The sequence below is a fragment of the Manacus vitellinus genome, unplaced genomic scaffold, assembly GCF_001715985.3.
Source record: "Manacus vitellinus isolate BGI_N305 unplaced genomic scaffold, ASM171598v3 scaffold_0_pilon, whole genome shotgun sequence".
Lineage (NCBI taxonomy): Eukaryota > Metazoa > Chordata > Aves > Passeriformes > Pipridae > Manacus > Manacus vitellinus.
The window spans coordinates 34,309,844-34,321,913 of NW_021938789.1; the positions used below are offsets into that span (position 1 = coordinate 34,309,844).

At 37.0% G+C, this 12,070-nt stretch overlaps 1 protein-coding gene across 3 annotated transcripts in view; it reads right to left on the reverse strand.

Moving 5' to 3' along the window:
• The window catches only part of KLHL2 (kelch like family member 2), a 55,305-nt gene that overhangs the window by 20,663 nt on the left and 22,572 nt on the right, over window positions 1-12,070 (reverse strand). For all 3 annotated transcript variants that reach the window (XR_001920477.1, XM_008933123.2, XM_018071110.1), the window contains one exon: window positions 1,504-1,666. Coding sequence is in view for 2 of the 3 variants with exons in the window: in XM_008933123.2 (XP_008931371.1) it covers window positions 1,504-1,666 (163 nt within the window). In the remaining variant the exon portion in view is untranslated. The remainder of the gene's footprint in view (window positions 1-1,503; window positions 1,667-12,070) is intronic.

The following is a 12,070-nucleotide window of genomic DNA, read 5'->3' on the forward strand; positions in this document are numbered from 1 at the left end:
AGAGTTACCAGCTGGACACAGTTCCTGTGCTCTCAAAACACATTTAACCAATATTGCACTCAAGGTCTTGCCAGGGTCTTAGAATTTATATTTCTAGAAAGCAATCTGTGCAAATATTGGGTTCAACTACTAAACTGAACAATGATTGTTTAGAAGTAACTGAAGTAGTTTAGAGGTTTGGTTTAGTTTGGTTTAGAAGTAACTGAGACCCAGAAGTCAGAAAAAAAGTTGGAAAAAATAATTTAAAATTCAAAATTAAGCAACAGCTATATCAAAATGGGTTCCCTAAAAAATTAAATATTAACTGTCATTAATAAATATATGTCTTGCTTCCTATTGCACAAACCATAAAAATATAATAGCTTTTTGGATTTGATATTGTATTATTCAAAGATGAAATGATTTAATTAAAATGTTTTGCATAATAGTCCAAATACAAATATCACAAAGTCAGTCACATACACATCACAACTTCTTGAGTTAATTGTATGCATTACAAAAACTAGTACCTCCAAAAACAATCTGAAAACCTTTTCAATTTTTTTTAATTGATACATCAATAATTTGACTAAAATTTCACTAGACTGAAAACTTCTGAGTATGGCTGATGTGGATACCCCAGTTGCACACTTAAGACAGCAAACACAGATTCTGTTGACAGATACCTAATCATATGAGTTTGCTGCATATCTGTTTTTGCCTGAAACAGCCATTCTTGATAGAAACAATATAATCTCCTGGGAGTTAAAAAAAAAAATCAATATCAGAAAACAGATTTTCTAGAAATGAAGACAACTGAAAGCATTCATCAAGATCCTTCTGGTTACGACATTTAAATTTACTTAAGGCAATAACAAGCCTATTATTTGGACCCAGACATATGAGTTGAAGCAGTTAGTGCTCTATTTCAGGAAAATATTAAATTTTAACTCTGTAGTAATTGGTAATGATGCTAATTGGTCGCTGTATATCTTAGAAAAGTTATGAAAAGTAATGCAATCACATATTTATTTTTTTCTATAGCCTTATCAGGACATTTCAGTTTTAATTCTCTTTTTTTGTATTGCTCTTGTACTAAGCCTGACAGTGTTAGGGATTAAGGAAGGCAGTGCAGAGACTGGACCTGACTGTGCACCCTGACTATGCACAGCATATTTATCTCGAGAGTAAGAACAGAGTGTACATTGCTTTAAAATCCACCATATAGATATAGCAAAAACACAGTAGGAGTTGAGCTGGCAGCTTGTCGTATGGGCTAGCAGTATTCCAAGAATCCGATGACAATAAGGGAAGCATAGACAAGGAAAGTGCTTTCTGGAGGAATGTGACAGAAATGGAAGGTGGCTTGGTTGCAGAGGAAAGAGAAGGTTAGTACCAAGCATAAAGGTAGTAGAGAGAAAGAGATGAAATACACCCCTCTGGATGGGGTGGGCATGGAATTCATGTGTGTGGGTACCCACACATACAGATATCAAGCTCTATGCTATACTAATGGTAACTTGCCTGCGTACGTGTTGGCCTTGTTCAATAGATCTGTGCAAGCATGCATGTCAGCAAAAGCACGAATCCCCAGGCAGTTGATAGGATGAAGCTGGGATTCCAAAAATTCACAGCAAGTCCTTTTCACATCCTGCAGTTGCAAGAGACCAGCTGCTGGGAGCAGCACCTGTAAGGAGAAGCAACAGGTGGTTAATATCCCAATTCAATTCCGAGCATTTACAAGAGTATTCTCGATATTAATAAGGAAAACAAAATAAACAATTAAAAAATTAGGACTAAAACAGAGAGGAAGATTTCAGCATTATGCAACTAAAAAAGTTAAAACACAACATTAGCATGATTTTACCTCCCTACAAATACCATTTAAGATTTCAAATCAAAGTTTTCTAGACCACGATAGAATACATAAATCTTGTTTGCATGCAAACACTGGACATTGTACCGTTTTTTTGTTAGCATCAGAAATTATGTGTATTGTATATAATTATGTAACTGGTTCCAATAAGGACAGAATTCAGCTTCCAAAGAAGTCTTTGACCTTCTTGGAAGAATGATAATTCAGGCATTTAAAAATCTGATCATATAAAATATTCTATAACTCATTAAAAATCCGTATCAATAAGGAATTAGTGTGAATAACCTATTTGTTCTTCAACTTTCACAAAGTAGGCAGAAAGTAAAGAAGAATTTTAACAACTTTATAAAGTACACTTTATTTGTCCACTAATACTTAAACATGAGATTTAGGTGAACCATAATAATGCCTTTGAGCAAAATCCTATATCACTGTCTTCAATTTCTTCTTCACAATTTTCTGTGCCTTTTACAGTTATTTTAGTGAGACTTCTATTTTAGAACATTCAAGTGTGGAATGTTAGTCTGCATCTTCGGTGACAGAAGACAATCGGACATGAGCCGGGAATGTGCACTTGCAGCCCAGAAAGCCAACCAGTCTGGGCTGCATCAAAAGCAGTGTGGCCCAGTGGGTCAAGGGAGGGGATTCTGTCCCTCTACTCCCCACCTGGAGAACTGCATCCAGCTCTTGGGTCCCCAGCACAGGAAGGACATGGACCTGTTGGAGCAAGTCCAGAGAAGGGCCACCCCAAAATGATAAGAGGAACGGAGCACCTGTCCTATGAGGAAAGGCTGAGAGAATTGGGATTGTTCAGCCTGGAAAAGGGAAGGCTTCAGGGCGATCTAATTGTGGCCTTCCAGTACCTGAAGGGGGCCTACAAAAAAGATGGAGAGAGACTATTTACAAGAGCATGTAATGACAGGACAAAGGGGAATGGCTTCAAACTAGAAGAGGGTAGGTTTACATTAGATATTAGGAAGAAATTTTTTACTGTGAGGGTGGTGAGGCACTGGAACGGGTTGCCCAGAGAAGCTGTGGATGCCCCATCCCTGGAGGTGTTGAAGGCCTGGCTGGTTGGAGTTTTGAGCAATCTGGTCTAGTGAAAAGTGTCCCTTGCTCATGGCAGACAGGCTGGAACTAGATGATCTCTAAGGACCCTTCCAACCCACGTCATTCCATGCTTCTATGATTCTGTGAAGATTTTAACATGGACATCTTTCAACTGTACACCTCCATATAGAGAAAACATACTCTGGGGCTGCATCAATAACAAGCAAGCAAAAAACATACCAAAGACACTGGCTGCAGTACCCTTGCTAATGTATGCTTTTTATTTAAACCAGTACTTGCATAGAATTAAAGAGACTCAAACAAGAAGAAAACTGGAAAAATAAAAAGAGAGCTGGAAGAGCAGAATAAACCAATTTAGAAATCTGTCTAACATTTACTGCATAAAAGCTGCAGAATATACTTCTATTTTATTGCTCTTTGAAAGAAATTTTAATCTTAGTAACTGTCTGTAGAATCAAATATTTGTCATCACCTCTGTAAGCATCCATCTACTCGGCTTCTAAAAAGTTACTGTTTAATCTTTAGAATTATTTTTTTTTAATAAAACTAAAAACTATGACCCAAAACTAAAACAAAAAGAACTTCGGGTGATACAAGCTTGTAGAGTTAATGCCTGCTTTAAACTTAATTTTTTGGTCCCACTTCAACTATTTATGGCCATTCCTCTCCCTTGAGTGTGCCATATATGAAGCCTGCTTGAAAACAATCTTTCTGTTCCTCAAGATGTTAAACCCTAATTATATAATATCACTTTTTTTACACATTTGGCAATCAATACAGACAGCAAAAAGGAAGGATCATACATACAAGAGTTTGCTTTGAATATCAACCATTAATGAAAGAGAAATGAAGAAAAGACAATGTGATTGCATTGAGATACACAGACTACTGCTAAGCAACATAACTAAAAATTAGTTCAAACCATAGGTAATGCTTGAAAATATGAAAGTCTAAAAAAGTAAGTGGAGAAGATCTGTATGTAAGAGGCATAAATGTCATAGTCACACAATTCAAAACAAATTTAGAAAGTTTAAAAGGTTATCAGTGACAAAGCTGAAACAGTACAGTGAACTTAAACTTTATTTTAGCATATGTTTATATAAGTGTGAAGATAATATTAGTATACAATTTCTATTACAAGAACTTGTAATAGATGATTAGTTGTAACAGTGAGTGGATAATTAATTTGATAGTTAATGCTATGATAAGTTATAATCATGACCTTACACAGCAAAAATCAAGGCTAGAAATCTAGTACAAATATTTGTTTACACAACTTGTCCCAGTGCAGCACACAGTGTTCACAAATTCAGTAACTAATTCAAGGACAGTCCTAGATAATTTTCGGCATGTTGTCAGCATAGTTGAGCAAATAACTCTGAGGACAATCCTTGACTGCATAAATGGATCCAGTAGAAAGATACATAAAATCATCATCAAATCATTATTATACAAAATGGAAAGGTGAAATTTGAGAATGGCATGCAGAAAATGATTTAATATTTGTATGCACAGTTCCACTGGCACACTTGCTCATTCATACTTGTTCATATGAAGAGTAAAGCAATGCTACAAGAACTAGAAGATCACTCTTTATTATGGGAAATTTACATCAGCTCTTAAAGCATTGTAATTGAGTTTGCAAAGTTACAGATTTCAATACATTTTAGTTATCAGACAATAAAACATTTAAATCCAAAAAATATTCGTATATTCTGCAACTAAAAAGGAAAAGAGAGGCAAAATGCATCAAATTTATCCCATTCAATTATACATTGGGCTTTGGTTACTAGGCAACGAGAGCTGTGACAACATCTAGTTAACTTTCATTTGTACCTATAGAACTGTTGGCCTCAAAGCCATAACAACCTGTGTTCAAAAATACAGCTCCATCACAGATAGTTTCATTCTGTTGAAGCCAGGGACAGAATTAGACAGGGAAAAACTACCAAAACAACCCAAACTCCTCTCAAATCCATTAAAAAAAACCCCAAAAAAACAACAACACAAACAAACAAACAAACAAAACCAAACAAAACCCCTACATTAAAACCGCAGTGCAGATTAGATTGAACTGCAGCTAGCTCTAAACTGGTTGGCTATAGCTTAGATTTATTTCCAAAAATAGCCAGTAGAGGGTATCATAACCTTCCTTAAAAGATCAAAATTACTTGAATACTGCTTTGTATTGCAAGAAATGCAGAGGTGAAAAAAAATTGCTTATTCTATGAAAATGTATCCTCATCACAGCATTTGTTGTTTTTATAATCAAATAAACTGAACAGATTATTATTACAGATGGCAAATAAGAAATCATGTATTCTCTTTTTTTGTGTCAAAACCGTGGTGATGAATGAGTGCTAGATTTCCTAAAGCAGATGATTTAACCCCTACGAGCCTTTGAAGACTCTTCCCTGCTTGACTCAACACATATGTGCATTGAACTCCAAGGTGACGAGCAGTTGGTACAGCAGTCATCTCTCCAGCCACCTGTGTCCCATCAGTTCACAGGGAACACGTTTACAACAGTCTCAGGAAGATACAGACTGTGTGACCAATGAATAAACTCCTACAATGAAAGAAGGGTCAGAGGAGATGGGCAAGGGTGATGAATTAAGGGAAGAAATGTGAAAGTAGAACATATCTCAAAGGGGATTGAGGGTAGCTTTTGCTTTAGATATATAGCTGTACCAGTAAGTCATCAGCTTGTGTAAACAGCCTTCTCTAAAATAATTAGTAGCATTAATAGCATATGAGGTCTTCCCCAGCTAGCCAGGCCAGCAGGTGGAGAAGTTTATACGTGACATAGCTCAGTCTCACAAAGTATAGAACTGAAAAACCAACAGAAGAAGATCTCAAGAGAGCAATGGGCTTGAGATGGCTTTAGCCCATATATTCCTTCCTGGTCATCTGGGGACACCCACCATCCTGACTGTGGGCATACAGAGATCAGTAATGGGAATCACTTCTCCATGGTTATCCAAACATATATTTCAATTGCTATATCAACGCTTGTGTTGTGATTTCAGCATATTGCAGTATGCCTCTGCTAAATCAAAATATAACACTATGTTGTACCAAGTATCTTCAAAACAGTAAATTTGATATCAAACATTAAACCATCCTCATGGAATATCTAGAAGAATCTGGTCAGAGCAGCTGCCCTGGAGTGCCTCCATACCAGACAAGGGTGTCCATCCTGCCTGAGGGATGCCTATCAGGCACCCCTTCACAGTACATTTGCTTCACAGAGTTCAGTGCTACACTCCCCTTCCCACAGCCCCTGGATTGGTACTATTTTATGCAACACACAGGGTTTTAGTAACTGTCCCACTAGTTGAGAATGGAGGAATAAGTCCAGTGGAAGGAGCAATCAAGATGATCAGAGGGCTGGAACATGTGATACTACAAGGAGAGGCTACAGAAACTGAGTTTGTTCAGTTAGAAAAGAAAAGAAAGAGGAGATCTTATTACAGTCTACAGCTATCTAATGCGAGGGTAGAGAAGAGTGAGCCAGACAGCTCTTGAAGATGCATAGCACTTGGACAAGAGGCAAGCAGGAACACAGGAAAATCTGGTAGGAAAAAAAGGAGTTAGGTTGCTTTTTTGTTACTTTGTGTTGTGTTTTGTTGGGTATTTTTTAAACGATGAGGCTCCTTAAGCCCTGGAACAGGTTGCCATAAGCAGCTGCAGAATCTCCAAACATGGGAGATAGTAAAAATTCACTGAACAGGCCCCTCAATCTGCTTTAACTGGACCTGCTTTTAAAAAGCTCAATGCAAAGTTAAATTTAAATTGATTAAAGCTTTCTGCCTGCTAAATTAAACCAATTTGATCCAGTAATTTTATATCAATACATGCTATCCTCTTTGCACTCTTTTTGTACTGATAGATTCTACTAGAGAGAACATATTGTGCTATCTGACATATGAAAATGCTTAAGGCAATATTTTCATCTCTACTGGTTCTAAATTTCTTGGAATTTCTTTAAAATTTCTCTCAGGAATTCTTGCTCAAATTCAAATTGACACCCACCAAAACCACATACATATGCGGATCAGTATAATGCCAATATGAAAATAATGAAAGATCATATTGCAGGTTTTGAAAACAAGATCCCACAACATAAACAAAACCAAAATTTCTCAGAACATTGAAGTACTTTGCAAGCAAATAAGCCACTAAAAATCAAAGCAGCGTATGCCAAGAGAACTGAATAATGTGCTGCCTAAAATAGAAAAATTCCATTCTTTGCTGCATGGGGAGGAAAGAAAACCAATCTGTGACACTAGGAAAGACACTAACCTAGGAAAGCAGATGCGTAGGAATCCGAATACACTACAATGCAACATAGAAGCATACAGAAGAGCAAGTTACATCCTTGCTAATCACAGATATTGCATATTTTCAGTTATTACATGAAAATGAAATAAATTCCAGAGAACAGTAGTTATGTTAACGCCTGTAATAAAAAAATCTCGAGGAAACAGAGCATCTATTTCTAAGTAACCATTTCAGCAAATTAAACTCCTTCACTTCCTGTTTATACTATCATGGCATAAGGAAAAAGGAAATGAACATAATAGTTAAAGATAATCCGATTTTTTTTTTTATTCTCATCTACATGCATCTGTGCTGTAATTAAAACTGTGGTTTGTAACTGAAGTGTAGTTAAATTCTAGTGAAATCATTCAGCACTGCATTGAAATTATGTTATTTAGGAGTATGCATACAAAACCACTGAAACAGATACAAATATTTTAAGGCATCTGTGGAATAAAATGTAGAAGTTCCAATTTTGGAAAATTCAACCCTGCTAGAATTTCTGTACGAACAACATGTGCGTGTTAAGCACACTGTTCCAGTGTAAAAATACCAAAGTAAGAGGCTGCATTGGATTTAAAGATGGGCATAAGCTGCAAGTTTAGAACATGATATCATGTATCTTATACAATATACCTTCTAGATATCTTAACATCCTTGACTTTATAGGCTATTGCACAATGAAGACGTGGATTTATAAATTTATCCTTTATCTTAATGAGCCCCATGCAATTAAAAATCAGGTGCAGGTGGCAGTTTTATAGTATCACATGAAGGAATCAGACTAATAAGAAACAGTCCTATTCCTTCACATTCCCTTCATACTAGACACAAATTGGTAGAGCATCATTTCAGCAGAAGCTAATAATCATGAAAATGTAATATTTTAAATTATCAACATGATCTACAAAATACTAAGCAGCTCCCAACTTGGAAATCAGTGTGACATTAAAATGGAGTGTAAGGAGAAAGGAACTGGTTTACATACCTGCTGTTTAACCTGCATCTGTACTGAAGAGTCCACTTCAGTTAGTGACATACTATTGATAGGAAGTAACCAATTTGCTCAAAAAGCAATTTTTGAAGGGATACCACTTAAGAAAATTAGTCTGAATGAACTACTAATTATTAATTAAAACATCTGTTGTGGAGGTGGGTGTTCTGTTGCTTTCTTGGGTTTTTTTGAAGGGAGTAGGTGTGGAAGTTTGGGGAGGGATTTGGGATGCAGTTAGGGGTTGCTGAAGTGCAGAAACAAGATTCATGAAGCAAATCAAATAACAGAAGAGTTACTTTAATCGAGTAATACCCTATAATGAGTGACGTCCATCTGGTCTACAAGGGAGAACCATGCATGCAGTCTTGCTTGACCTGAGGGTTCTGCTACATCTTTCCTACCAGAAGAAGGCCCTAACCACCATATAATAGTGCACTTTGGCATAAGCTTCCACACAAAAGAGACAGACTGATTTGCTAGTCTGAAGGTTATTTTTGTTAAGTCATGAGCTTAGCCTTTCATATCCTTTTCTTCTGTTCAAAGACACTGGAAACAGAAATGAAACATTCCCTCACTTGAAGTAAAACATTCTTGAACCTAAAATCATTTTAGCTAGAATTTTAGGTTTTTCTTTCAGTGAAAAAAATTGTAGACATTTTGACTGTACAGGAACAGGGTTTTTGATTTGAAGTTTGGTCACTGAATTTAAGTACATGTATAGTAAGTAATCTAAAATGAAAGCTCAGAATCCTTCATCATACTGTAATTAATTCAGTGTTTAAAAGATTATACAGCTGCATTAAAAAAACCCTCATATTTTCTTAAGGACAGGATAATTTAAAACGAGACTAACTAGAGTCTGAACAAAGCCACTTGCTGCTGATACCATGTCATTCAGGAACTGGACAATTTTTTCTTTAATTATGGGATCTGAGATGCTAGCCAAATAATATACAAAGCTACCCCACAGAAGGATTAGAAGAAGCTGAAAAAATTAAGTAGGCAGGACAACATAACTCACACTACACGGTCTTCTTTCTTTCTGTAAAGGCTGACCCACATAAAGAATCACTGCATCAGCTGACACTTTTAGCTACTGTGCTTCAGCTATAGGGTTTATCTGTAACATCTCACACCTCCAGTACCAGACTACCCTCCGTCTCAGACCCCACTGGCAGACACACTAAGTTTGAGTCTACCAAAGATTACTATGACCGAAACACTTTTAAAAGCTTATCTAAAACTGAAGATGTAAAAGACTGACAAACGACTAAAAATGTTCATTTGCTGTTTCCTAAAGTATACAAGACAACTTTGAAGAGGCTGGGAGTGGAGGGGGGTGGGGGCACTGAAGAAGGAATTGTTTGTTAGTTTGTTATGGTTTTTTGTACATTACAGACTGACTTGTAACAAACAAGGTTTGTTCTCCTAGCACAAGTGCATATTTTCTGGCAATCTAAAAGAGAGGGCTTGAAACACCATTTGCAAAATCCTAAAGCCTGTGCTGGAAACAAACAGCAGCATAACTGGGATAGTAGACTGTGAACCTCTGCTTTCTCTATTATTCCATTCTCTGGTATAGCAGATGCATCCATACTACCGAGTTTTACAGTAATACAAAACCAAGAACTGAAGACAACAAAAACAGTATGAAGTAGAAATGGTTTCTGTACACGGTGCTTATCTTCAATATGAAAATTCCATCAAGATTAAAACCTAATATGCAATAAATGGCCCTTCAGTGGACCCAAAACACATTTGATTACCTCAAGCTTTTAACAGTCTATGTTATGTTTTGTAGCTTAATAATATAATCTTTTACTTAACATTCATTTTCCTACAACAGACTGTAATTACATTATCCTAGAAATATCACACAGCACTTCCTCAAAAAAAAAAAAAAAGCATAGGCTTAGTGACAAATTTCATAACCACTGTAATGTGGATGTTGTGCTTATAAAATTCAGGCATGTAGAGACAAATTTCCCCACGCTAATGGCATCGTGAGCCTCCCATTTTATTTTTTTTTTCAGATGAAGGTTTAATGCATATATATCATGATTTAAAGCACGATCAGTATCTAGAAAACAGAAATGTTTTCAAGAAAGCCTTTATTCAGCTTCCAAAAGGTGTAGCAGCGTGCTGCTGAACCTACTTGCAAGTAAGAGAGGTTAAATGTGGAGTCTCTAAGTGACTTAATTTACTCATAATAAGCACCTTGAATTTTACAGGGAAGTGGATGGGAACACATGCATTCATTTGGGCAAATGACCTCTGCACTTTAGGTTGGCAGGGGCTGCCTTTCAGGTTTTGCCAGGGGTAGCTTCATTGTCATACAGAGAAATAGTGGATGCCCACAGTAAAGGTCATAGTTGAGACAAAAGTAGCTGCTTTCATCCACTCTAACACAGCCGAGCAGCATGATTATTTTAAAGATCACAGACTTAGAGAGTTGCACAAGATGTTCAGTCTGAGAAGGCAGTTTACATGCAGAAGTTATTATTCATTAATGTCTAGTTAAAGGGCAACCACATCCTGGCAAGATGAAGGCATCAGGTTCTAGAATTGGAAAACTTGTAATCTCGGTCCTGATTACTTCTGACTTACACAATGGTCATCACATCTGTTACTTTTTTTTTTTCTTTTTACTTTATTTAAATCATAGAATGGCCTGGGGGACCTTAAAGATGACATAGTTTCAACCACTCTGCCATGGGCAGGGGCACCTTCCACTAGACCAGGTTACTCAGAGCTCCATCAAACCTGTCCTTAAATACTTCTAGAGATGGGGCAGCCACAACTTCTCTGGGCATAGTCTTTTGTAAACTCTTTTAGACCACATCATAGTTGTAGCTTGTAATACCTTTCATAATGGAATCTCAATCCCAGATGGGGCATAAAACAAAGAGTTAAAAGTATTTTCCAGGCTTGTCTAGAACTTCACAGTTTTTCAACTAAGTGTTCAAATAATGGGTAAAATCCATGTCTTCTAAAAGGAAAAACCAACAAATGCTTCCCTAGTCAACTACATGAAAAAATTATCTCGGTTTCCTTCTGAATGCTTTTATGTTCTCCCACCCTATTTTTAGAAGGCAAACATCGTTCTGGTGTAGAAGCTGAACACTTACAAACAGTTACAAGACCAACCTTAAGTCATGGTAATAATGCAATTACAGAGATAACTACATACTAGACCAAAGCAATAGTCAATACACCCCAGGCAGTCTAGGAACATCCCACCTTCATCTGCTATCAGTGCATGAAACTCCACAGTACAAAGTAAACTAGCCACAACAAAGAATGTTTCCTTGCAACACAAGGAATAGCTTGCTCTTGAAGCAGAAGGATGCATTTTACCTTTTAGAACAGCATTTCTAGTTAGTTAAAATCAAACTTCACTTGAGAAAAATTAGCAGTGTCCATTGCTTTGTAGGTAAATAAACATCAGGGCTGTCACAGGACAAACCCCTGGTCTTTCAGGCTTGAAAGGGGACAGTAAAAGACTATAGTGGTGGCTATGGTTCTGGTTGATGCATTGGGGATGCAGGCTTCCTTTAAGAGTAGGATGGGGTTAGAACATAAAGAGGACGAAATGGCAAAAATTTTGCCTTTCTTTGAACTGTTTTAGTCTAGCTCTGCTGCAACCAGCTAGGGATCTCCTCCGCAGTCTGAGCTATGCTAGAAGCAAGTTTGGCCACTGGCTCAAGACAGAATCTGTTATGTCTTTCACCCTTCCCCAATATGTGGTTAAACACAGTAATTACTGAAATGAAACTTCACAGCACTACTGTGCTTCCATCAGCACCATCCCTTCCTCTGTCATCTCC